This window comes from Triturus cristatus, chromosome 1_2 (genome assembly GCF_964204655.1).
Source record: "Triturus cristatus chromosome 1_2, aTriCri1.1, whole genome shotgun sequence".
Taxonomy (NCBI): domain Eukaryota; kingdom Metazoa; phylum Chordata; class Amphibia; order Caudata; family Salamandridae; genus Triturus; species Triturus cristatus.
The window spans coordinates 834,695,582-834,723,181 of record NC_140580.1 but is presented as its reverse complement, the minus strand read 5'-3'; the positions used below and the strand labels follow the sequence as shown (position 1 = coordinate 834,723,181).

At 45.1% G+C, this 27,600-nt stretch overlaps 1 protein-coding gene across 1 annotated transcript in view; it reads left to right on the top strand.

Moving 5' to 3' along the window:
- The window catches only part of LOC146868103 (solute carrier family 25 member 34-like), a 130,848-nt gene that overhangs the window by 45,385 nt on the left and 57,863 nt on the right, over window positions 1–27,600 (top strand). Inside the window, exon 3 of the mRNA XM_085608942.1 lies at window positions 14,770–14,922. Within this exon, the coding sequence (XP_085465068.1) occupies window positions 14,770–14,922 (153 nt within the window). The remainder of the gene's footprint in view (window positions 1–14,769; window positions 14,923–27,600) is intronic.

Here is a 27,600-nt window from a genome sequence, read left to right as displayed (position 1 = left end):
ACTTTTAGGAGCACTGCGGGGGGCAGGCAAAGCGTTTACGTTAATGACAATTGCATTGTGGTAAATAAAGTGCCCGGAATCCTGACTCCGCCCTTGAAAGCAGCTTCCCAGAAAGGACCTGTGTGCAGCGCCTGCCTGCTGGGTCCTATGGGCGCTTCAGCAGGCAGGAGCCACACAGGGACTTTTAATATACTTATTATGTACGGCATGGGTTACTTTACCCATGTATAAACGGTTTAAAGTAAAAAAAAAAAAACTACATTTGTAAACCAGACATTTGTAAGCGACCCCTGCGAGGAGGCAGAAACCCCCTGGACAGCCTCCCTCTGCGCCGCGGAACTGGTGTGTTTCTGAGACCCAGCGAGGCCGCCTCTCCTCCCGCTTCCGCACGATGTTGTTTGTTTGTTGGGAATTACAGCGTTCATCACGCTTTGCAAAGAGCCCTCTGGGCTGGCGCCGATCGATGGCCGCTGTGGTTTCGGAGCGCTGGATCCCTGCCACCGCATCCATTAACCCGCGCACGGACGCACAGCCCGCGCCGGGGGTTTGGAACCCCGGGGTGCAGAACCCGGTAGGCCGCAGGCTGTTTAAAATGGGGATCTCTTAGTTACCCACACATCTCCACAGCTGAGGCATTAGCTTACCCGCGGTCTGAAGTGACTGAAATCTTGGACCTGCAGAGAGATGACAAGCAGGAACAAGCATTATCAAGCACACCACTGCATAAGCACACCACTGCCTTTCTCCGAGGCAGAGCAGAAATGCCTCGGAGAAACGCAGTGGCGGTTTCGAATTCGGTGGCGTGTTTTCCTTTACTCTCCTCTTGCCATTGGCTGGAGGAGATAATTAGACTTCTTGAAAAAAACACGCCCCCGAATCCGAAAAGGACGGGGCCTAATCGGAATGACGGACCTCTTCTCCAATGGCTGGCCAGCATTCAAGAGGCCAGCCAATGGAGAACAGGGGAGAAGAGGGGCGGGTTCAAGCCCCTCTTCTCCAAGTCATTAAATCTCGGATCGAGACTGCGCAAGCGCAGCCTTCGAGCCGAGACCTAAAAAGGAGTTCTCTTCCAACAACAGAAAAGCACTGCAAGCGTAACCATACTGTACTTGGCCGGTGCTCTTCTGCAGAAAAAGGTAAGTGACGTCCGGCTTTGTGTACCAGTTAGGAGCCAGCAAAGAAGAATTTCTTGGGCACTGGACTGCACCAATGGTTAGCAGTAGGCAGCAGCAGGCAGGAGCCAAGTTACATTCACTGAATACATCAGGTCTTGCAGACAGTGCATGCGCACTGATGCTTGACCTAAAAATGAGGAGAAATACAAGTATTTCTCCTTATTTCACCATTCTAACTCCTGCTCTTGCATTGCGTTAGTTGTTGGTGCTGTCTCAGATTTACACCTCCTTGTAAATCTAGGGTAAATCTAGGGTAGTGTCAAAAGCAATGGTTGTTGCGGTGGAACACCCACAGCAACACCCATTGCACGCCCCTGCCACGCTAAGTGATGCGTGTAAAGGGGCCTTATTTACAAGGCAGCGTTAAGCCACTAAAAGTGGCTTAACGCTGCTTTGTAAATATGGAGAAGGACATATCGCCACCAGTACGACGTAAAGTGACGTTCTGGTGGTGATTTGCCCTTGTAAATATGCCCCTACAGGGCTCAGAAAATCCACTCGCCCACTCGCATTTGCGAGCCAGATTTAATTAGGGTGAGCTATTTTTAGGTCCAACTCACCCTTTCTGGCGCCGAAAATAAACTGACTTTTGACCTCTGTCTCTGAAAGCAGAGGAAATGTTACTAGAACAAGATTTAAAGGCATCTTTATGGCTCACATAGTAATTGAGCAATAAAAATGCCTTTAAATCTTGTTAACTTGTCACATTTGTCACATTTGCTTGCTTTCACAGACAAAGGTCAAGTGCATTTCAGTTAGGTCAAGTAGATTTTGTAGGTTACTAGACCTGCAGGTCTAGTAAAAATTAAATGATTTTTCAAGCCCTGCCCTAAGAGTCTCATTACGAGTGGGTCATTGTTATTGGCCCCTTGCATTAATCACGGTTAGTGCAGGGGTTGGAATAACGAGTTTGGTTGTATTTAACACAACTGATAATTATCGAATGCAGTAAATAGCTGAAGTTGTTTTAAATTTAGGCATGTCAAACCTGCTGAAAGTATGCAGGCGGAAAGGTTTATGGTATGTAACATATCTTGTAGAGTTTGCTGCGCTGCGATCGAAATCTGCATGCTATTCCCCAAAAACTCATAATAGGCTCAATTCGCAAACGATAAATAGCATACCCTGGGGTATCATTATTTACAAGGTGCGGTAAATAGTATCATCATTTTTAATTAGCCCTCAATTTCATTCTTATTGGCGGTGAGGCCCTATCTATCCACAGGCAGTGATATCTGAATATGTCCTTGCTCCAGTGCTTATTTATTTACTTTTTAAAACAAGCATTGGCAGAGCCAATAATTCTGGCTTTGGCAAGTTAATGCACGTTTAAATTCGTTTTTATTGTAATCATGTCCACCACCCCTGCAAAAAAAGCATGCTGGCTCCTAAGAGTAGCAACCATATGCTTGCAATAAAATTGTCAAATTAAAAATAATTACTGATGTAGCTGCTTTACCGCGGATTCTTTTAAAAATAGCAAAATAGTAAGTCTTTCAGTTGCGTTACGCCCTTCAATATTATTATCCAAGAAGGAAACCAGAATAAATTGCTACCTAACCAAGGATTCAAATCTCGGGCAGCTACAACATTACTTTGTCACTTAAAGACTCTATAACTAAAAACTTTGAAAAAGTGAAGGGAAATAAATCACCCACTAATTTGGCACCTCAAATGCAGGCAACACAAATAGCTGTTATTTAAAATCAATTTAAAAATTAAAAAGAGCACACTTTCAAGCATATTTGTCACTGAAGATAAAGGTAACTATTTTAAGTGGATGTGAATAATGTGTACATGCTTTTTGCATTCAGCAGTAGCGGCTTCCATAGATGAAGCAGTGGGTCGGTGGGGCGGGGCGGGGTGGGGTGGAGGGTGATGAAAGTCGACAGACGACTGTATAAGTAATATGAAATAAATAAATAAAACCACTTACCTTGCGCTCGCTGCTTCGCCAACTCGGCGATGCATAGAGCGCAAGGTAAGTGGATTTATTTATTTCATATTATTTAACCCGTCGTCTGTCGACTTCCACCACCCCACCCTACTGGTCTTACCTGTGTGAGCCACTACTGGCAGTCAGTCAAAGAAAACATAACGAGTAGAAAAAATGGCATGACCTATTGCCCAATGCTCTATGTTGTGGTGGCAGATGGAAGCAACATGTGAATGATATTTTAACAGACCAATAGAAAAAGACATCTTACCTAACCCCTTCTATATATGTATATTCTGTTTGACTAAGAAAACAAAACAAAAAAAAAACAATAGCCTAGTACATGGGTACTCGCAAACATTTTCCGGGGAGCTGAAATGTTTGGTCTTTGGTGTGGCCATGGGCCACACTGAGGCCATAAAGTGGGTGTAGGGGAAGTGAAGCATGTACATCTAGTGGCTGAAGCCAATTGCACAATGTGAAACCTGGAATGAATCCCAGCTTCCCCACTTGACCAAATTGTGTGATCCTGGACAATTGTTTTATTTAAATTTCTCTCCTTTTTCTTCATTGTCACATATAAAAGGACCTCAAAATACATGACTTCAGGATGCCTGCTGTACAAAACCTTCTGCTGTGTTTGGATGTAATCACTAATGGTATTGTTTTCAGGGTGGGAAGCATGAATGTTTCTAAATTCATGTTTGAAAACCATCACTTTAAAAAAAATACTTCTGAGTCTACAGCTATAATCTGATTTACTAAGGTGAAATGCTTCTTCAGAGTAATGAAATACACTTTACGAATTTTTAAAAGACTATCATATTTTTACACGTTCGCTGTCTTTAAAAATGAAGGTGTTCCTAAAGTTAATAGCCTTATTACTTCCTTTCCCTAATTGCAATTAACCTTTAAATAAGTGCTTGGTGTTTATTTAACTTTTTTTAAATGTTGGTGTTGAGTCAAGTAAACAGTAACACAGTCCTGCTGCTGCCCAGAGGGCGGCATGTACTGGTCAGATGGGTCACATGCAGCCCCCAGGTGGTACTTTCAGTATCATTGGTCTAGTGAGACAACTAAAGGTGCATCAAAGGCCAGACCTAAAAAAAAGTCAGTGCGGGCACTCAGAGCTTTTTGTATTGGCCGACCACAAGACATCCAAATGCCTGGGCTGCCAAATACCAGTGCGGACCTCGTATTGATTCCCATCTTTACTTTTTCTTCCACCACCTTGCACTTCCTTTCTCTTTATCCCACTATTGCAGGTTCTTTTTCATCCATACTTTCTCCCTTTGCCACGGATTCGCTATCATTCTCTTCAGTATTCTTTTTCACTTGCTCTCTAGTGCTCTGAGTCAAAATCTGATGGTGAAAAGTAGGTAACCAATCCCCAAAAATGATCCCTGGTGCCCATGATCTGCAACTGCTAGCTTTTCATCACCCACATATTAGGACTGATATTGGAGTGCTGATTTGTTGCTTGCAAATAGAGTGGAGGGGTGATCAGTGGCCATATTTAGGACACATGAGCTGGAATCCTTTTTAAAGGACATACAATGAGCTCAGAGGCACTCCAGGTTAGAGGATGATCCAATGCTCATGTTTTTCATCTAATATTTAATCAGAGAGAATTCCCATACTGTATCAAAGCTGTCTGGACCCTTCAACACTGATTATTAACCTTCGTCGCCCTGCATACTGGACCAGCTCAGGCTGCACACACAGGACAGCAAAGTACCAACACTGTGGAATTACACCCCAACCCCTATGGGGAAAGCACAAGCAGCAGTATAAAGAGCTTTTGCCAACTATGGAAAATTGCCAGTGTCTTGAGAAGAACCAGCTTCCTGCCTTGCTGATGAAACTAGAGGGCACTCCATGCATGTCGCATCAAGTGCACAAAATAGGAAACGTGATCCCTTGCTGAAGAGAAGTATTCATGCCTTTATGGTCGAGAGGTTAAGATTGATGGTTAAGGCATCTGTGGAGGAAAGAGTGATTAAGAGTGATTATGCCTTCTGAACTCATGATTGCGTAATGTTAGTGACACGTGACAGCTTATGGCTGGACAGAGTTAGCGGTGTTTCACGTCGATTAACCAACAGAAAGTGGGTCCCGTGATTTCTCGGCTGATGGACAAAAGGTCTAAGTCTTGCTGACTTGATTGTAGGAGATGTCAGTATTTTGTTGACTGACAAAGGGGGAGGGAATGAGTGGCTGTGTTGAGCTTCGATGGCTGATAGAGAACCTCAATCTCTTGTCCACTGTCTTGTCCTTTCCACTCTGCTGTGGAAGAGACAAATATTCAGAGCACTGTACATGATTGAGGTCTATGTCATCCATGTTCAGCTGAGAAGGCGCAAGTGTCTTAATTTGAGAGATCCCTACAAACTCCTTTTCACTCTGAACTGAACAAATCGTACTGCCTTTTTCTGTCACCATACTGGTGTCTCTCATATTGTGCTGAAACTGCCTAGCCCTGCACATGACTCTCAAAAAAACTCTATACTCTAACAATGTTTCTACCACTAAAAATAATTGGAATTGTGAATGTAATACAGGCTACAGTGTGTAACACCTCACTGAGAGTACAGAGTTCCCTTAAGTGCCGAAGATAGGGAGCTCTGGTTCAGTGGCGTAGCAAGGGGGCAGGAGGGCAACACGAGTTACAAGTTTAAGGGGCGGCGGCCTCACCCCACCCCCACGTCTCTTACCGGCAACCATGCGAGATGGCCATCGTGGGACTCCCCAGCACCCACCACCCCCGCTCTTTATGCGACCACTGGGCAGCAAACGCAGTGACTGCCACGGGCTGCACAACAGCTAACTACGCCACTGCTCTGGGGAGATAGATATTTCAAAGTGGGAGGGGCATTCAATGAGTTACTTAAAGCAGTGGTTCTTAGCATTTGGCATTCTGTGGACCCTCTCATAAGCATTACTGGAACCCCGGAACCTCCACTGAATCTTTATTGGAGTCCGGGGACCCCCACTGAGTCATTACTAGAAAACGGGTAACACAACCTAAGCATTTTCGATGATTTGAAAAAAGTGCACTCAAAATACAGAAACAAGTATTCATTAAACAAATACACAAGTGCTAAAATATTTTATTTAATTCACAAACACATAAGAGAAAAAATCAACATTTTCATTTTCATAGGAAGGTTTGAGCTTTTGTAAAATAAATTGAGGCCACTCATCATCCACACTATATTCTGTTTGATGCAATTGCACCATTTCTATGAATCAATCTGAGGATACTAACTGAGGAACTGATTCAAAAAGAGCCTCCGCAGTTGTGGCGGAGGCTCCGCACTCGTATTGGAATCTCCGCACTTGTAGCAGAATCTCCACAATGACAAACTGCAGTGCCGAGATTCTGTCATGAGTGCGGAGCCTCTTCCACGACTGCAGAAGCTCTTTGTGTAACGGGCCCTTAAATTTTTTGCCTCCAACTTCAGATTCCTTCACATTTACAGAATGTTTTAACATTTTTGCATTTACATTTTGCTTCTTTATTTGAATACACTTTATTAATCTGTTGATTTTTTTGTTTCCAGCGGGCCCCCTGGTCAGGCTTGGCGGACCCTCAGGGGTCCCGGGGCCACAGATAGAAAACCACTGACTTAGAGTGCGTAGTTCTATGCGTTGCTTATAATAAATAGCGTAATACATTACTTATAGTAAACAGTTGTTTTGTTATGTTCACAGTGAAACTTGTTCTGCCTTTATTTTGACAGAGTTCAAGAGCTTTATAGCTTGATTTTGGTAGCTAGTTATATGCCTTGTTTTTGGTAGTGAGTTCTATGATTTTGTTTGGTATAAGGTTTCATTCCTTGCATAGAGTAGTGAGTCTCATTCTTATTTTGTTAGGGTAGACAGTTCATTGTCTTGCCTTTGACAGAGTTCCAAGTCTTGCTAATAGAAGTTAATTCTGTTCCCTTCATCTGTTAGTACGCTGCAGGTCTTTTCTGTCGAAACTTTGGTGTAGAGATGAGGGCCCTGTTTACGTTAGAGAGTTTAATGCAATGCTTACAGTAGAGGCCATAGCCTTCCTTTGGTAGAAAGTGTTTTATTTACACCGCAAATTTCCATACATAAAGCTTCATGGCTAAGTTCTCGAAGACAGTTCCAAACCTTTTATCTTCTACAGATTTTTAATCCATTGCTTTTGTTAGAGAGTTGTAGGTTTTGGTTTTAGTAGACAGTTGAGTAGCATGCTTTGCTTATCGAGAGTCCCAAGTTTTTCTTATAACAGAGATTTTTAGAACATTGTGTAGGAACACTGAACAGAGTCCTTCATGGTAATTCACCTTCCCAGGGGTCAATACTAAAGAAAGGCCAAGATCCAGTCACAGACAAGAGCGGTGACCCCCACCATGGACCTTGTGTTATCTCTCAAAGGCAACAAGTACACGCCAATGCAAGAAAAAAGCAAGTACCTTTCGCTAAGTTGTGACAGAGGTGGTAGTACTATTTCTATAACGGGTAGCTATGGTAAACCATTGTGTCCGAATTAATGTCCTCAGTAAATGGGTGATGATGCCAGAATTCCTTTCTCAAAGGAGTGAGTGTGCTGTCATTAATATCTGCTTTCTTTTAAACAAGCATAGACAATAACTTCAGTAATATGTGGATTAGTGTCAAAATAATGAAAGAATAATGAAATAGCATATTTTACATATAAGATGCAATGAAGCAAACTCTAGTTTAGGTCAAATTGAATGAGAAAATGTTTATTCTGAGTAGTTTTTCAATACTAAATCAGTCAGTCTCTCAGCCAGTGATTTCCTCATTGTGAAGTAGGCTGCAGGGGGTTTTGTTCCCTATTACAACGTTACATTCTGCTTTGAATCTTATATTATAGCTACCACACACTGGAGTTATATTAAATTCAATGCATTTTTTAGTTCCTGGACTTAAAAAGAGTTGGCCATTTGAGTTTCCCAGCACCCAGTCCTGAAGCTGGCCTCATGACCTTTTTGACTTAAGAGACCGAAACGTCAACAAATTATTCACTTTAGCTTTATACATCATACCACAACTCATCTATCAGAAAGAATGCAAGGATTACTGTTTAGACTATTATACGGCTGAGTGGGTTTCCCACTGACTGAGACCATGAACATATGAACTTTTACAAACATTTCTGTGACTTTATGTCAGTGTGTGCTTTCTCAATGAACCTATGATATGACTGCCCAAGTCAACGTTGTTACAGGTTCCTGATTCCACACCGTAAAGATGCTGAGGAAAATCTTCGAATGACTCCTGACTTGCACCCATAAAACCGTCACCCTTGCCCTCATCACAAGCGAGCTGGACTACGGGAACACCCTCTATGCCGGGATCATCAAACAACTCACCAGACAACTTCAAACCGTTCAGAACTCGGCATCCATGATCACACCCAGTCTCTCATGCACACACATATCAAACCGTTGCTCAAGGAGCTGCACTGGCCAAAGCAAGCACAATTCAAACTCCTCACTCACACATTCAAAGCACTACACAATACTTGCCCAGTGTACCTCAATGGATACATCTCCTCTCTCAGTCAGTCCCCTACTTGCACCCATCCCATGCAAGCACAGAACCAAATCCTGCAGTCGGGCCTTCTCCTAAATTGCTTCAAAAGCATGGAATGACCTGCACACATCAGAGCCTCCTCCGTAATTATTAATGTCTGGAAGAAGCTGAAGACCTGGCTTTTGAATAGTACAACTCGAGGCTAGACTCACAGCTTCTCAGAGCCTGGGTCCCTCCGAGGTGATTGCGCGCTTCACAAATACACAGAACATAACATAACTTAAGACATGACTTATTTAGTATTGAAAAAACTACTCATTCAATGTGACCTCAAATAGAGTTCACCTAAATATACCTTATATGTAATGATATCCTTTTTCATTATTCTTTCTTTGAAATCAGTTTTTGGATTTTTTTTCCGTCAATCAGCATATTATTGAAGTTATTGGGTAAGTACTCCTTCAGGAGTCTCTTGTGTTTCCTAAAGGTAGCTTAATTTGAACCTACATTCTAGAGTTGGCTGCACACAGGCTTTTGGAGTTCTGGTCAAGCAGATGCTCCAGATGTTGAGCTGGCACCATGAAGGAGGCTGCATGCATTAATAGGATTTGGGGTTCTGGTCAGGTACACGCTCCAAAGGCTAAGCCTTCATCCAAGAGGAGGCTGGGCAGAGAAGCTCTTCGCCAACCCTGCAACCGTGATCTAACCCGACTGATTCTTAGGAGTGTATTCTGGACTCCCAACCCTTTGACGTGGCCTATGGCCCTGCTCCTCTGAGTATGCCCGAGCTTACCTTCACTGTGAGTGTATTTCCAGCTTCCAGGCGCTGACAGTGTGTCTTGTGTGCCAATCCTTTGTTAAATTGTCCATCTCCCCTCCCCACCGTTGAGTCTACCTCGAGCTTGCCACATGTTCCCGGCCCCTGTGTGTGGCCTGAGGCCCCAGTCTGTAAGCGTTTCAAGTGCTTGCTTACAGTGGTTGATTATATCCTGAACTTCCAATCCTTTTGTGTGTGTGTGAGAAGCCCACAGCCCCTGTGAATGTGTCATGGGTTCCCAACACCTGTGATTCTTTCCAGGCCTCTCGCGCGAGGTGTGTCCCTATGTCTCAGCCACTCTGTGTCCTCAACCACTGAGATTGTGTCCTGATCCCTTAGCCACTGTTCATCCTGACCACTCAGCCACTGAGAGTAGGTCCTCTGCTATCAGGAACTTCGATTCCATTGATTTATGGGAACAGCCCTTCAGCTAAGTATCCCAAAAACTACTTCCCGACAGAGCAGCCTTTTAAAACAGTCATTTGACTTGTTTAAATAAAATGTTTAGATGTCCTGAGAGGTTACTTTGTCTGTGGTCTTCAGGAATTGTTTACAAAGGCACATCTTCTTTATGGAAGGGTTTTTCTCTGGCGCACTGTAAGTAAAGATGCTTCCTGTTGGTGTTACCTCACCCTCTCCCCTCCAGCGTAAGAATATTGCCAGCCATTGGAGAGTTTTGTGGCCATGTACAGAAATGAGACCGAAGTTTTATTTCCTAGGATATGTTCAATACATTTGGAAATCAAACCAATTAAACTAACATTCAGCATGTTCATTGGGGGCAAAATAGTTTCAGCAGGTAAACGTTTTTTTGGAACATTTATACTCTGGAAAACTGCCCGGAAATGCTTCATAAATTGATATCAACCAATTATCTGAATGTTATTGTCTTTGTCAATGACCTGAACTCATTATCGAACAAGTCTGGTTATCTGAACTTGGCATTGATGGATCTAGCCCATCTCTTGCCTTTGAAGTAAAATATTTTGATTTCTGGATAGATAATCTCCTAACCATGATGTCACACATTAGGCATGTATTGAAATCTGCAAGATTTGTTTTTCCTTCCCTTCGAAAATGAAAACCTCTTCAACAGATAACTCGTTTCAGCCCGATAGTGACCATGCTTGCCATCTCACACACTGTCTACAGGAATGTCACCTTGATTGGTATTTCAAAATCTAACTTGGGGCGTTCTGCTGACAGAAATTGTTTTAGAAATGAAAAAATGGATAATATCTTCCTGTAATTAGAACAGATCACCAGCATCATCTAGAAGCCAAAAACTAGTGTGGCCCCCTGTCTTTCCAACTCTCTGCCTGAAGGACTCAGATGTTAGGAGGACCTCCTGCAATTCCTTTAAAGATAAATATCTCTTTAGCTGTTATTTAGCTTTGTAACAAATTTACCCTCAGTAATTAATATCCATGTGTCTGGTTTTATGTAATAATATCATACACAAAAATATTATACTACAAAATAGCATAGCAAGTATGTTGTGAACCATAAGTATATACAGGTAAGTAATTATTTACTATTCTCAACTTCACATCTACATACCTTGTTAATATATTTATATATAAACCAAAGAGGTGTCTCCAAAATGACGAAGCCTCTTCCCAGCGTGTTTAAAATCCATTTGTTCCAAGGATTGCATCCGCCTGGCTCAAGCACACAAATCAATGCCAGACGCGTTTCGGGCGTAACACCACCCTTGATCACTGACGCAGGGACACAACAGCAAGAGCAGTCCACCTGAGCATATTTAAATACCCCGCCCCTGTGGGCGTATGCTCAAAAGTATTCTGGTTAATGTAGTCAGCTCTGAAATTTAACCACAGTGGGCTTTTATGGCCCGCCCGTGTTACTTCCCCTACCCATTTTCCAACAACCCCCCTGCCCCCCCAAAAACGCCTTTGCACATTTTTTATTATTTGCCATTCCGAGTTGGGTCATTTTGTGCTTGCACACCTACTAAATGACGTGAGAGGCTATATCTCTTTACTTAGCCATGCTGCACAGCTTAGTTAAAAACAATTGCCAAAGCCAATATGTCCCAAAGGCAAGACCTATTGGTTTTGCCAATGCTTGTTAGTACTATTCCAACATTTAAAGAAGGTCACAAGAAACGGTGCTGCTTTGAGAGGCCCTGTGTGATCTTTGATGTAAGAATTCAGGTTTCTTGGTGTCAACGCACGGAATTCTTAAAAAAAGAAGGCGCTGAGTTAGAGTTTAGGTTTTTTAATTCCAGTCCTCCATTGTGGAATATGTTTGCCAAGTCAGCTGAGAAAAACCCATAAAGTGGTAGAGTTTTCCCCAGCGTGGCAGAGGTTTCTCTACTAAGTGGCTGAATCCACCATAAAAAAGATGCTTTTGAGAAGAAACCTCAGACTGAAAATCAGCCAGTACCTGTGTCATATGGTGGAATTTCTGCCACCAAATATGACCAAATGCTGATAATATACCTACATGTGGGGCTGTGTTGTCAGTGCCTAGTGCATATCTTGTCTCCCTAACATACTGGAGCAGGGGAGGTTGATTCACAGCACCCATAACATGTCTGCCTTTCAAAGATGTAAATGCTTCGGACATGAGGGCCTTTCAGATTCTCTACACTGAGGTGTTGGCTTTACAGCAATAACGACTCAAGTAATTAATGTCCTTCTGTGAAGCAGATCCTAAAATGCAATTAAAAACAAGCATTGACAAATCCAATAGGTTTGGGGTTGGCCACCAGCCTACAATGCTTGTTTTGAAGTGTCATGGTTTTCGCAAAACTTTGTTGTTGACAAATCTGTTGGGACCTTATTAATCTAAAAAAACTGGCTAAAACAAAATATTTTCGCCCCAAAAAAGCACGCATTGCCAGAGGGAGTCTCTGGCACTTAAGGGAACTACTTTGTGTGTGATGATGAGCTCTTTGTGAAAGGGCAGAATGCCATCACTCACTGTGAAGGTAACCAGTGGCTAAAGTGGTCTGACCCACTGTCTCATGCTGTATGCTGTAGTGGGCGGAAAAAATGTGAATGACAAAACAACAGACCATTAGATGAAATTTTCTGTCTGGAAGCCCCGACAACTAATTTTATACATATAATTTAGTAAAAATCAAATGGTATTGGCTACGGTCTGACCTAAACGGCATTCCTTCCACAGAACACCTTGCAGAAAAGTTAAAAAATAGTTGAGGACTCCAAAATTCTGAACAGCACCATTATCTTAAAACTCAAAATTCCTAAATCTCAAAATAGAACAAATCCGGGCCCAACATCATCCTTCTCCAGATCATGACCTCCAAATGTAATAGTCCCACCAATGGCCATATGCATGCAAATCGCTGCTCTTCCCTTCATAAATGCATGGAAAGGTACAGAACATGACTAGCTCTCCTTCATCTTCGTTACTCTAGACTGCCCACTGTCTCATTCATCCCCTCCCCTTCTACCTGCCTTCACCTCCTAATCTTTTTAGGTCTCGCTTGACCCAGCGCATGCGCTGGTCTGGCGAGACTTATTGAGAGGGCTCCAAAAAGTGCTACCAGGCCAGCCTAGAGCTACAGTGCATGTGCGCGGGCGCGCGCGCCGCGTTTTACCGCAATTACTTTCACTTTCGCGGCCGCACGGCCGCTTTGCATAGCCAATAGGTCTCGCATTTGGGACCTTATAAGTATTTAGTTATGCAACTGTTGCATGGCTAAACACTTATAAGGTCCCAAATGCGAGACCTATTGGCTATGCCAATGCTTGTTTTTAATGTCACAAGTAGCCTTACTTTATGGAAATATGGTCAGAAAAGTATAAAGATATACAGGGCACAAGTCGAGGGTACATACAGGTAGAAGAAGTCTACCCACTCTTTTCGCAGGGTGGACGTTATCGACCCTGCCAAAAGGGTGGGTCCCACAGAAATATTCTACACTGGTTCCTGTGTAATTTTCAGACACCGGGGCGCATTCAGCAGTGCCTGCACGTTGTCTGGTTTCGTTCTGAGCAGCAAGGTGCAGGTGGGCCAGAGGGGGTGGTTGGAGAGGGGGGGCTTATCAGATTCCATCTTGGCCCATAACAAAGGCAGAAGAGTCTGGGTCATCAGGCCTCCTTATATTGGAGTATCCTAGCTGGGAGCTATAGGGAGCCTCACACCTAAATGCAATGGAGGGAATACAAAGGCACACAGCTTATCACTTCCCAGGTACTTAGGAGAGGCAGCTTTTGACATCTTTCAGTCCCTATATATAAGAGGTATGCATGCACTGTAGGAATGCCAGATGTGTTAGTCTGTCCCAGTATTTACACAAATAACAATTTAAATACCACTATTTTGTTTTTGTTTTCTTTTTCATCCCAATCCAGTGTGTCAGAGCCCTTTACATCACACGTACACATTATACACTGACAATAAATCATATATGTGTAAATCAATGTACAGGATGTGTTTTAGATGACAACAAGCGTTACAAGGTGAGCTCACTTTGCTGTGTTAGAAGGATCGCAATTTCTGGACTCCAAGTAACAAAACGATCTCTGTGTTAAATGAAACCCACTTACCCATTTACATGAAATAAAAATCTGTCATCTGCGTGTTACATAATGTGCTTTGCAGGAGACATATTTACCCTCTATGCTACTTTGATTCAAAAATGGAACTAGATAAAACACAGATCTCTCCAGCAAATACGCTAACCTCCAGAGTTATCTTACCAATATTGTTATTCCCTTAGATGTAGCTGGCACAGAAAGATCTCTGCAGCAGGTACCTTATCCCCTTAAGATAATTTAAAATACAGACTTTGCATTCAATTAAGTAGAACAGATTTACTGCCATGTTTCTCTTTGTTGCCAATTTGTTTGTGGCAGGGTTTTAAAAAACAAATGTATAAATATGAGGCCCAGATATTGTGTCAGGGTTGCGTCACTTTTTTGGCACAACCCAACACAAAATCTCATTTGCTAAATATTGTAATGCGCTCAAATGTACTCATGATAGACCTGCTAAACATATGTGTGAGGTCTGAAGATCTCATGTCGGTTCTTGTGATGTCACTTTCTGTGTGGTCATGAGTTGTGATGCTACTTCCTGTAATGCCACCTGCGATGTCACTCGCTGTGGTGTCACACACTGTCATGTCACTTGCATACTGCTTAACTTGATTAGTCCTCCACTTCTTTCAAGATATACCGGTACTAGACATCTCCTTGGTTTAAGATCTTAATGACAGGGGTGGCGTGTTGCCCACGTGCCTCTGTGTCATGTGCCCTCCCTAGCTCCCAAATTCTGAAAGTGTCTCGTCTTGTGTCTCCTGTCTCTCACAGAGTGTGTCCAGCGCCTTTGAAAGCATCTACCGGAAGCAGGGCATCACGGGCCTGTGGAGGGGCGTGAACGGTGCTGTCCCACGGGTGATGGTGGGCTCAGCGGTCCAGCTGGGGACATTCAGCACAGCTAAGGAGTGGGTCAAAAAACAGAAGGTGAGTAGAAGGTCAAAGTCGTTTCCTTCCTCTTTTGGCAAGGGCGAAAGTTAGACCATGATTTGGACAGATGGTTGGAGTCAGCAGTGGCCCTCAGTAGGAAGAGATGTCAGTTAAAGAGTCCCTGGATTCGGTCCAGAGGTATCATTGACGATGATGACTGGTCACTCAGGGCTTTGGAGACTAGTGCATCCATGGATCAGGGGTAGGTGAGAACAGCAATTAACCCCAGAGACATTTTAAGGCATTTGCAAAGTGGGCTCCTCCTTTCTTTGTCTCCTCCTTACTCCCTCAAACTCTCTCTCTCTTACACACACACACACACACACACACACAGTGTTTCTCTCCTCTCTCATGCTATTTATCACTCTATCCCCCTCTCTCTCTCACACACACGCGCACACACAGTGTTTCGCATGTCTCTCGAGCTCTCTTTTTCACCTCACCCCCTTTCTCTCTTTCTCTCTTTCACACACAGTTTCTCTCCTCTCCCGTGCTCTCTTTCTCTCCTCCTCTATCCCTCTCTCTTTCACTCTCTCTCTCACACCCACATACTGTATTTCTCTCCTCCTCACTCACTCTATCCCCCTCTCTCTCTCACACACAAACACACACACACACACACAGTGTTTCTCTCCTCTCTTGTGCTCTCTTTCTCTTCTCACTCACACACATGCACAGTTTCCCTCCTCTCTCTGCTCTTTCTCTCCTCCTCACTCTCTCACTCTCGCTCTCACACAGTGTTTCTCCTCTCTCATCCTCACTCATTCTCCCCCCTCTCTCTCTCTCTTTCACACACACAGTGTTTCTCTCCTCTCTCGTGCTCTGTTTATCTCCTCCTCACTCACTCTCTCCCCCCTCTCTCCCTCACACACACACACACTGTTTCTCTCTTTTCTCATGCTCTCTTCCTCACTCACTCTCTCCCCCTCTCTCTCTCTCTTCCACACACACACACACAGTTTTTATCTTCTCTCTCATGCTCTTTCTCTCCTCCTCTCTCCCCCTCTCTCTCTCTTTCTCTCGCACAGTGTTTCTCTCCTCTCATGCTCTCTTTCTCTCCTCTTCACTCCCTCTCTCTCACACGCACACACACAGTATTTCTCTCCTCTCTCATGCGCTTTCTCTACTCCTTACTCCCCCTCTCTCTCTTTCTCTCTCTCTCTCACACATACAGTGTTTCCCTCCTCTCTCATGCTCTCTCTCCTCCTCACTCACTCACTCTCTCTCACTTTCCGTCTGTGCTGAGTCTGCACATGGGTGCAGGGCCCCTTGAAACAGGGTGGCTGAGGCAGTGCCGCTGGGTTGGCTCGTAGACAGGCCAGTAAACTTTGGATCAAGCTTCTGGAAAACAGTCTTACACGTGTCACCTGAGCTAAAAATAAACCAAACAGCCGCAGGAAATCTGTGAAAAGGTAGGGTGGAGAAGCAATGAGCAAGGCGGGCTCTCTCGTTATTGGGCCATGATAAGCCTTTGAGGCATAGCCTGCGCCAGTGCCAACCTGGCGGCTTCGGCCTTTATTTACTGGAGGTTGAGGTGGGATCTCGCGAGACGCGATGCACTTTAGCTCTTCAAATGATTAGTAAATTCGCGCTGTGTTTTCTGACACGTTGTGTTGCGTAAACGTCCGCGTTAAAACTTTAGTAAATAATGGCCTTTCAGTCAGTTGTGTGTTTTTCAGTCATAAATATGAAGCATGCTTAGACTTGTAAGTACCTACTTCTATAAGAAGGTGAAACTACAAGGCCCAGCATGCTTTTGGAGTTGGCAGAAAAGCAAGGCTGGCAGACACTTATACACTTTAACACTATCTGCGCAAAGGTTTAACCTCATTAGTGCAAGTTTGACACCCAAATAGAGCAATAAGCAACAGAAAGGTGACCAGTCAACCTTCGCAAAGTGCTTCCCACTGCGCTGCAATGCGTTGCGCTTCATTTTTAGTACATTTTGACCCGTTTCAGCTAGAAACAATTTTTTTTCTGAAAATCAGCTGATGAAGCAGCAGATGATGGATTATTTGGCAAATGCAGCAAATTCATAGTTATGCGGAGAACACAGCGGCCACAAACTCCCATATTTCCAGTGGTCCTGAGTATATGTCCCAAAATAAGGCAATGCACAACCATACACACACAGGGAAGTTCAACAGGCGTATTGGCACGCCATTACAAACCGAACAAGTAAAGATACCATCATGCACACAGTCCACTCACAGATTCATACTCCTCTGCTATTGAGACACAGACGCATGCTTTTGTAAACAAGTACCCAAGAAGCTGCACCGCCATACAGATACACATAGACATGCGCAGTGACAGAGCAGTTGAGTATGAATTTCTAAGAGCTGGGTAATGTAGGGTGACCAGTTCTTGAGAAGGAAGAACCGGGATACTTTGTAAAAATAGAAGGACTACAATTTTACATCAACGGTGCTGCACAGAATGACAACTCTTATCAACATAGGAACACAGAAGAAGCACTGAGAAAATAAATACAATATCATTTCCAAAACCAGCATCATGCCCGTTATTTAAATGTGTTCCTTTTAACAGCTGCCAACTAGCACAGCTTTATAACACCCAATAAGTGCTTCTCAGTGGTTTCAGTCGACCCCCTCTAAAAACCGGGACACAAGCCAAAATGGCCAAAATCTGCCGGGACAGCTTGTGAAAATCCGGGATGCCTGGTAACCCTAGCGTAATGACGTTCACTAACACTCACATGTGCTGACAGTTGTGTACAGACACATTTGGCACAGGATGCCAGCAGTGGTGTAACAAAACTTGACAGGCCCTGCCTCCCCTGGCGCCAGTCAGAAGCTCTCAGGCCAGGGCCGGGGTCCGATGCCCGTGCACAATGCGGAGAAGGGCTCCCTGGAGCTCGTCTACCCCTCCCCCCCTGCACAGCGGACACTGCACGGTCACCACCATGGAAAAGCTGGCGGGGATGCAGCATCATAATATGGCGGACGGTGCTAGGCACCGCAACCATTCTATTGATGCGTGTGGTTCAACAGCAGCAGTCGTTACAATTGCGGCTGTCGGACCTGTGGTGGACGGACTTTCCGTCCGCCACCCACACCGCCCGTCATCGCAATCTGTTGGGCAGAATTTTGCTGCACGATTGCGGTGAATCCGCCACTGGCAGGCTGCCGGTGGCGGATTCCCCTCAATCGTAATGACCCCCAAAGTGACAATCTTGCTTGGTTACATGGAGTGTGGAAGGAAAAGGCTGCAGGTTGTCATTTGTTTGTAACATATAAAATGTAAATACTTACAAATGAACTGTACACATTGAGCAGTTAGAATAGCTAAAATGAAGATTTGTTTCGTAATTCTGAGGTGTGATAAAAACAAAGATTTTAATAATATCAAAACAAATCAAGACACTTTACTTGGTGGTACACAAATGATACATATTCGCCTACATCTGATTTCCACAGATTATAATTTGTGTGCAATATAGTTTTATAGGTAAAATTGTATGTCTGCGCAAATTTAGTGGCCATTTCAATGGAAAATATGTTGTCTGGAAATGACAGCGCGTTACCACACAATGCTTTAGTTACATTAAAAAATTGCCTGCTTCATGTCCTTTAAAGCCAGGTGGGTCGAAAAAGTCTGTTCTTAAAATTGGGTCAGAGTTCTAAAACGTTTGGGAAGCACTGCTACAGAACATGGGTACTCACAAACGTTTTCCCAGAGGCCGAAAAGCATGGTCTGTGGCATGACCGAGGGCTGCATTGATGCCAGCAGGGTGAGGGTCGGCAATGGTGTTAGGTGGGCTTAGGGGAAGCGAAGCATGTGCATGGTGTGCATAAGTGAGCTGTGGAGTTATTTTGAGGGTAAAAAGATATTATTCTATACCTTTGTCCTAAATTGCCATTGCCAAGTTCGAGTCAGATGCCTGCCAGTGGGTAAGTTTAAGGTTCTCCTGAATCCTTGAGCCCACAATGAACCGAGTCTTCATGTGGCTTCTGTCTGCCACCCACGGTCTAACCTCATACTCCAAGAATTAAAGATGAAGCATTAACTTTCGATGAAACTGTGAGAAATAGATACCCTGAATTGCTCAATGTGAAAACAGAAAACCCAGGATCATTCCCAGCTTTCCCACTTGACTAAATTGTGTTAGCTGAGACAATTGTTTTATTTCACTTTGCCTCCTACTTCTACATTATCACATATGCGAGAACCTTGAAATACATGAGTTTAAGCTGTTCGCAGTACAAAACCTTCTCTTGTGCTTGATTCAATAAACTATAAACTATAATGTTGTTCCAAAAATAACAACAACCAAAGGCACCCACAGGGAGAGCATGAAAAATGACTCTCCTCTTGGTTTACTAATGGCGTTGTTGGCAGGGCAAGGGAAGCAATATTGTTTCTAAGTTCATTTTTGAAAACTATCACTTCCAATAGATGCCTCTCAATGCATCTATTTAACATGATGTACTAAAGTGAAATGCTTCTGCATGTTAACGAAATACACATTTTTTAATTTTGTAGAGAGTTTATCATATTTTTACCTGTTTGTTACACATTTTCTTAAAAAATGAACATGTTCCTATGGATAAGTGGTACAGGATACCTACCTTCCTTACTGTTTTTTTCTTAACTTTATTTAATGTGTAGATAAATGTTTGCCAATTCAACAGTGTTTTTAATGTTAGTGCTCTATCTAGTAACCAGCAGCCCAGTGCTGCTGTTCACCAGAGGGTTGCATGTAAATGTGAGGAGGGCTATAGGCGGTCCTTGGGCCATACTTTGAGTATTCCTCGTCTATAGGGTAGAGCCAAGCATCAGTGCATAGAGGCATACTCGCAGAGGGTTAAGTCAAGTTAGTGAGATGCAGAGTCCAGTTACTGCAGTACATAGACTAAGGAGAGATCTGTCTGCCTTACACACACCCTACTGGCAGCCCACAATCCATGCCTGTATGGCCTTTACTTCTATTCTCATCTTCATCCCCACTGGCTGATGTCCCAGCCTCATAGCAGTTTCACTTCTGAGTCAACCGTTGATGAATACATGTTAGATTGAAAGCCTGAGGGACAGCTTGAGAAAAAGGTTACTACCTGAAGAATATTGGTTTGCTTCATATTCAGAGTGTTGCCACACCCACACAAGCCAGCATGTTGCAAGACACTTCTCAGATGTGTACATCTAGTGAGGCAATGCATTTTGGGCATCTCTTCTAATATTTCTCTAGTCAAATTAAATTATGCTTGTACAAGTTATGGCACACATAAAACTTTTGTTTAAGCTCACCAGGAGAATATAGCAATGAAAGAATTCTGATTTGTATGTAGTTCAATTTTTATAGAAGCTAGGTGCAAGAAAGTGACGTGCCTAGCTCAAGCCAGCAGGCCGAGAAGCCCATCATTTAAGTTTCAAAAAGAGTTTAGGGTTATGTTATTAACACATACCATAACTATCTCTGGGTATTGGCTAATAAGAAAGAGGCATTCAATCAAGAGTATTGGCAATGCTTAGGTCGGCATAAGTGTTGCATTTATGAGCTGGTGAAGGATCAAAGACTTGAAGACGAAAGAGATTGACATTGTTAAAGTGATGGTAGATGCACTGTTTTTCAAGATAGATTCTAGTAGTTTTTAGGTTTCGTCTACTAGGCAACGCATCCACTGTCTATTGTGAGACATATTTCTAGGTTACAGTGGACTTAGAGTCTCCCCATTGATTACCATTGGTTGGCTTTATTGTCAGCCTCATTTGCTTGCTTCTTGTTCATCAGCTTGTGTGGGCTTTCCTTCCATGGACTCATTACTTGTGCTTCTCCACTGCTCACTTTCCAAGCACTACTTTTTTGTTTAAATACTCCATCAGTGCACATGTATTTCCCAGCTATCTTCCTCGTGTACTTCTCTCCTGCCTCCACATTCCATGTTCCTCTCTCTCTCACCTGTGTGCCTCTCCTCTCCCCTGCACTCCACCAACACACACACTCAAAGTACTTTACCACTGTTGGTAAAGCAAGTTCATTGGCTAAGACCTATAGCAGTAGAAATGAGTACACCGGCGCACAGAAACATCATACTCCAGAAATCAGTGCTGGTCTCAAGTTCATTTCAACTTGGTTCTTTTTAAAAAAGAAATTACTTTTTTTATATGTCGCCAGGATCACACGGTTCAGTGAAGTTGTCTAGAAGAGATTAGATTAAGAATTACATTTCCTGGTATCATAATGCAAAACTAAAACGTGAGGCCACATCTTCCCAAGGAGTGTGATACGATACAATAACACACACCGTCACTACCAAGTATTTAAACTATATCACATTCTGAATTGAGACACAGTTTATGCAGCATTTTTTTTGTTACGGCTGAACAGCACATGTGTGTGTGTATGTGTTGTTGTGCACGGTGGTGGAACCATGTCTGCTAAAAAAACAAAAAAACAGGAAGTTACACAGAAGTTTAACAGTACACTATCGGTGTGCAATTGTAGCAATACTGCCACTCCTTAAAACATTATAGAATTAACGTGAAAGGCGTTACAGTTTCTATTGACTGTGCCATGTTTGCTAAAAAAAAAAACAGGAAGTTACATAGTTTAACATTTATGGGTACGCTATGGGTGTGCAATTGCAGAAATACTACCACTCCTTAAAACATTATAGACCTAACATAAAAGGTGTTACAGATTGTAACGAATGTTATTATAAGGGTATGCTGTTAAACTCATTGTACCTTTCTTACTTAGTACCTTTTTGGTACTCTTCCTCCTGCTCTCCTCCTGGATGCTCGCCATGCTTGTGCCCACCCACAGGAAGTCCTCAACTCTGACATCTGTTTTGACATTAGACGGTTCTCCCTGTGGAGACCTCTGCTCTCATTTCGCATCTCCCAGAAATCAGCTGTATTTGTACAATTGTACAGGGAACGTACAAGGAAACGACTGCGGCTAAATGTCGGATTTCTATATGATTTATTATTTTTTTTACAGGGTGCAACACACTTGTCCCACAGTTGTAATCTTGCCTAAATCAGTTCCTGTCTGGCACGAGGTGGGCTCCACCTAAACTCTGTCCCACAAACACTATGATCCTACGTTCCGGAGGTTGCTGCAGCAGTCACTGCGCCTCAGTCGCGGAGAGCCAGCAGGGCCGGCTTTAGGGCAGTGCGACTGGGGCAGCCGCACTGGGCGCTGGCGTGTGAAGGGGGCGCTGTGACCTCAGGGAGGCGCTGTGTTTAGCAATATCTTATGATAGGAGAGATGAGGGGCACTTTTGCAGGTGGTAGGGAGAGAATACAAGGAGGCGGTCATGGAACAAGGGGGTGTCAAAGGTGATTGGCCGAGGGAGCGCCACCATCGCTAAAGCCGGCCCTGAGAGCCAGGATAGAGAATGTGGTAGTGCGGCTAGAGGCCCCCTGTTTGCAGTTGCATCAGCAAACAACTGATGAGCAGGAGTGGTGAGAAAGATCAGTTGGCAGTGTTTTCTTTTTCCCGGAAGATCAGCAAAGGAAATGGATTTGGATCTGAAATTGGTAGTTCTTTTAAAGCATCGAGATTTCTCATTAAATACTTCTAAAACAAGAAAGGTTATACTATGGGTGGTGGTGGTGGTTGATGCATTCCATGTCCAAGAGAGGGTTAGTAAAATTCAGAAGTAATATTTATGAGTTTTTAAGCGTTAGAAAAACTATTTTTCGCATTATTGTTCAATACTTTCTTGACATTTCCTTTAAAAACATAGACACTTCCACTGACATACTTTACGGATTTAAGATGCTAAAGTGCAAACATAAATGTTCTTAATTTTTTTTTTATTTGAAGATCAAGAAGAATCATCAATACATCCTCAAAAATAATCACCTGACAGAATATCTATCAGAAATGTTAACTATTTTGTCGAGGCATTCTCCTACAAATTATTCTCCCAAAGGAGAATAATTTTGTCGGCAACTCTACTCTCCTTCTTGATTTGGAAATAAAAATTGTCGTCTTTGAGTATTTGTTGGAAACAGCCCACTCCCACTCCGCAGGGTGGTGGTGGACTCCCCGAACACACTGTGGTAGCTTGGCTCGAGTGGTCAGGAAACAGGCGCAGTGCTAAGCATACAATATACCCATACAATAACCATGCGTGCATCCGTTCCAAAAACGACTCTACACCGTAAAAATTATGAAAATATTCTTTCTTTATCTTTTTCTCTTAGTTGCTGATTGGAAAAATAAATAAGACAATCACAATATACAAATTTAAATAGTGCAGGTCAAATAAATACTGGCTGTTTGATGAAATAAATAGGGGTGCTCATAAATAACAGGGCATAAATACAAGTGCAATATATACAGACAATTAAATACTTTGAGGCAATAAATACTGTACCAATAAATATTGTACACCATCAAGTCCTGTGGACCTATAAATATAGTGCAGCAATAAATAGGTAAAAACTCAATAAATACAGTATCCCCAATAAATAATTAAAAGTATACAGCAACCCTCATATAATCAGATGACACTTCAATTCTTAAGGGCTGATATGGCCCAGGCACAGCTTGTAGGGTTGTGGAAGGCTTGAGGGGGGCTACTCCCTGGCTGGGACAAGGCTGAGGCCTAATCTGAGGTAGATCCAAGGGGGGTATACCAGTGCCCTGGCTTTCTCTCTCCACACAACCTCTCTAGGTTAGTCCCAGTTCACCCCAGGCACAGTCAGGTTGGTTTCAGCACCTCCCTAGCCCCTTAGAGCAGTCTCTCAGGTCTCCACAGGGCCTTAGGCGCCCTCTACTCCACTTACTGCCCTTTTTCTGATGTTCCGACGCCGCTGGAGTCGTGTCGACGCCGTGAGGCGGTTCCGGTTCGGTCTCGGCGGCCTCGGTACAATGTCAGTTCTTTGACGACGCCGGCAGGCGGTTCCGGTCCGATGTCGGTGGCCTCGGTTCGATCTCGACCTCCGATTCGACGGCGTCGGGCAGTCTCTTCACGATGTCGACTTCGGGCGGCTCCGGTCCGATGGCGCTCTCGGCTCCGATGACGTCGGCCGGCCTGGCCTCGATGTCGACTTCCGGCGACTCCGGGGTGCGATCCTCACCCCCGACCTCCGGTGCTCCTCCTCACAGGCTCCGGGCGACTCCGGAGTGCGATCCTCACTCCCGACCTCCGGTGCTCCTCTACCTCGGTCTCCGACGACTCCGGAGGGCGGACTTCACTCCTCCGATGACGCCGCTCGCTCGACCTCGGTTCACTTCCTCCTCGACCTCTGGTATTCCTCACGACCTCCGTCGGCGCCCTCTCACGACCTCAGGCGGCTCCGGGTACGACGTCTGCTACTTCAGTCAGCGCCGCTTCTCCACCTTGGGCTCCAGGTCTTCAGGCTACTCGACGCCGGACTCCAGGGAAACCAGTTCTCAGGTCAGAATCTTGCTGTTTTCTTGGTTCTAAGGCCTGTTCCTGCTGTCCAGGTCCTTAGGATAAGTTTCTTCTGTCTTCTTCCCACACAGGGCTATAGGCTGGGATCCATCAGTAGGGACAAGTATCAAGGGTGGGTTTATGGACCCCACTCCAGGCACAAGTTTCCACCCCTGCTGCTTCACTCCTTCCTCCTTCACTGTTGTGCTCCTCTCTCTTCACCAGTCAGGTGCCAACTGCCAGCTTCAACTGCCAACTGCCTCTCTTATCCTCCCAACATTCTAAACGGTCTCCAACTGTCACAGAGTTCTGGAATCTCCTGGAATGTTCTGGAAGGTGCTGGTAGGTTCCAGTGGATGCTGGTGATGTCACAGGTGGCCACCATTTTGTGCTCCAGGCCCTCAGACAGAAGTTTCAGGGGTAGCTAAAATGGCTCCCTGAATCTGCAGCAACACTAAAAAGTCTGGTGGTTCCCCAAAAAGGAAAAATTCAAACTGGGTTTGAGGCAAAAGTGGGACAAAATAAATAATGATGAGGAGGGACCACCCAAAGGGCTGACAGGTCTAACACGCGTCCCCCCCAGCTGAAAGTGGGGAGAGCTACCCAACCCCTTGGGAGTTCTCATCACTAAGGCGGAAATACCTTGAGAGACCGTCTGCATTGGCGTGGTCCACTCCAGGCCGATGTTCCACCTGAAAGTCCATCCCCTGTAGGGAAATAGACCACCTCAACAACTTGGGATTCTCCCCCTTCATCTGCATCAGCCAACGAAGGGGTCGGTGGTCGGTCTGAACTAGGAAGTGCGAGCCAAACAGGTATGGCCGCAACTTCTTCAGAGCCCATACCACTGCAAAGGCTTCACGCTCTATTGCACTCCACTTCTGTTCCCTGGGAAGTAGTCTCCTGGATAGGAAGACCACGGGTTGATCCAGACCCTCTTCGTTGAGTTGCGATAACACTGCCCCAATGCCATGTTCTGATGCATCTGTCTGGACAATGAACTTCTTGGAAAAGTCTGGGGCCCTTAAGACCGGGGCCTCGCACATGGCTTTCTTCAATTTCTCAAAGGCTTGCTGACAAGCCTCCGTCCAGACTACCCGTCGAGGTTGTTTCTTGGACGTGAGCTCCGTGAGAGGGGCTACGATGGTACCGTACCCCTTCACGAAGCGGCGATAGTATCCCGTGAGGCCCAGAAATGCTCGGACCTCAGTCTGTGTCTTGGGGGGTTCCCAGGCCATGATGGCCTCGATCTTCGCCTGGAGGGGTTGCACCGTTCCCCTACCCACCAAGTGTCCAAGGTACACTACCGACCCCTGCCCGATCTGGCACTTGCTGGCCTTGATCGTCAGTCCAGCTTGTCTCAGGGCCTGGAGAACAGCTTGCAGGTGACGCAAGTGATCCTCCCAGCTGCTACTGAAGACGGCTATGTCATCCAGATAAGTAGCAGAGAAACTCTCCATCCCGGTGAGGATCTGGTTTACCAGGCGCTGAAACGTGGCAGGTGCGTTCTTGAGCCCAAAGGGCATCACACAGAACTGGTAGTGGCCATTGGGCGTGGAGAAGGCTGACCTTTCCCTTGCTCCATCAGTCAAAGAGATCTGCCAGTACCCAGAGGTAAGGTCAAAGGTACTTAGATATTGGGCAGCTCCCAGCCGGTCAATCAATTCATCCGCCCTAGGGATCGGATGTGCATCAGTCTTTGTCACTGAATTCAGTCCCCGGTAGTCCACACAGAACCTCAGTTCTGGTTGGGCACCCGGTGGTGCAGCTTTCGGTACTAACACCACCGGACTGGACCAGGGGCTGCTAGAAGGTTCAATCACTCCTAGCTCCAGCATCTTAGTGACTTCACTATGAATGCTGGCCTTCACCTTGTCTGACATCCGGTAGATCTTGGACTTCACAGGTGGGCTGTCTCCTGTGTCCACGTCATGGACGCACAGGTGAGTCCTACCCGGGACAAGGGAGAACAACGCAGAGTACTGCCCCAGGGCCTGGCGACAGTCCTCCTGCTGTTCAGGAGTTAGAGATGGGGAGAGAATCACTCCCTCCACCGACCCATCCTTTTCCTGAGACGCAAACAGATCAGGGAGAGGCTCGCTTTCCACGTCCTCTCCTCCGTCAGTCACCATCATCAAGATGACTTCGGGCCTCTCGTGGTGGGGTTTGAGGCGGTTGGCATGCAGCACCCGCAGGGGCTGACGAGGGGTCTTCAGGTCCACCAAGTAGGTAGCCTTACCCTTCTTCTCCAACACCTCAAAGGGTCCTGACCAGCGATCCTGGAGGGCACTAAGCTCTCCTGGTTCGATCACCCACACCTTCTGGCCAGGCTCCAACTCCACCGGGTGAGCGTTGTGGTCGTACCACGCCTTCATCACTGCTTGGCTGGCTTCCAAGTTGTCAGAAGCTTGCTTCCACAACTTAGCCATTTGGCTCCGGAAGGCCAGCATGTAGCTCACCACATCCTGGGGGAGCTTTCTGGGAGTTCTTTCCCATCCGTCTCTCACCAGGTTAAGAGGTCCGCGTACAGGGTGCCCATACAGAAGCTCGAAGGGGCTGAAGCCCACTCCCTTCTGTGGCACTTCCCTGTATGAAAAAAGTAAACAGGGTAGGAGGACGTCCCATTTCCTCCGCAGGCTTTCAGGCAGACTTCTGATCATGCCTTTCAAGGTTTTATTAAACCTCTCCACCAGACCATTGGTCTGGGGGTGGTAAGGAGTCGTGAACCGGTAGGTCACTCCACACTCCTTCCACATTGCCCGCATATACGCTGACATGAAGTTGGTCCCCCTGTCGGACACAACTTCCTTGGGAAAACCCACTCGGGTAAAGATTCCCATCAGGGCCCTTGCCACAACAGGTGCTGTTATGGTCCTCAGAGGTATTGCCTCTGGGTACCGTGTGGCATGATCCACCAGAACCAGGATAAACCTGTGACCAGCTGTAGTCGGTGGATCTAATGGACCCACAATGTCGATGCCCACCCTTTCAAAGGGGGTGCTAACGACAGGAAGTGGTTCCAGGGGAGCTTTCAGCTTCACCCCTGTTTTCCCACTGGCTTGGCAAGACACACATGTCCGGCAGTAGGTATCGGACGTCACTTTCATCTGAGGCCAATAAAAGTGTGGGACAAGACGGGCGAAGGTCTTGTCTTGCCCCAGGTGTCCTGCCAATGGTATCTCGTGAGCCAACTCCAAAAGGAAGGCTCGATAACGTTGAAGAACTACCAAGGCTCGTGACGATCCATGTAGGGGTGGCTTGGGTTCACTGTAGAGGAGGCCATCCTCCCAGTAAACACTGT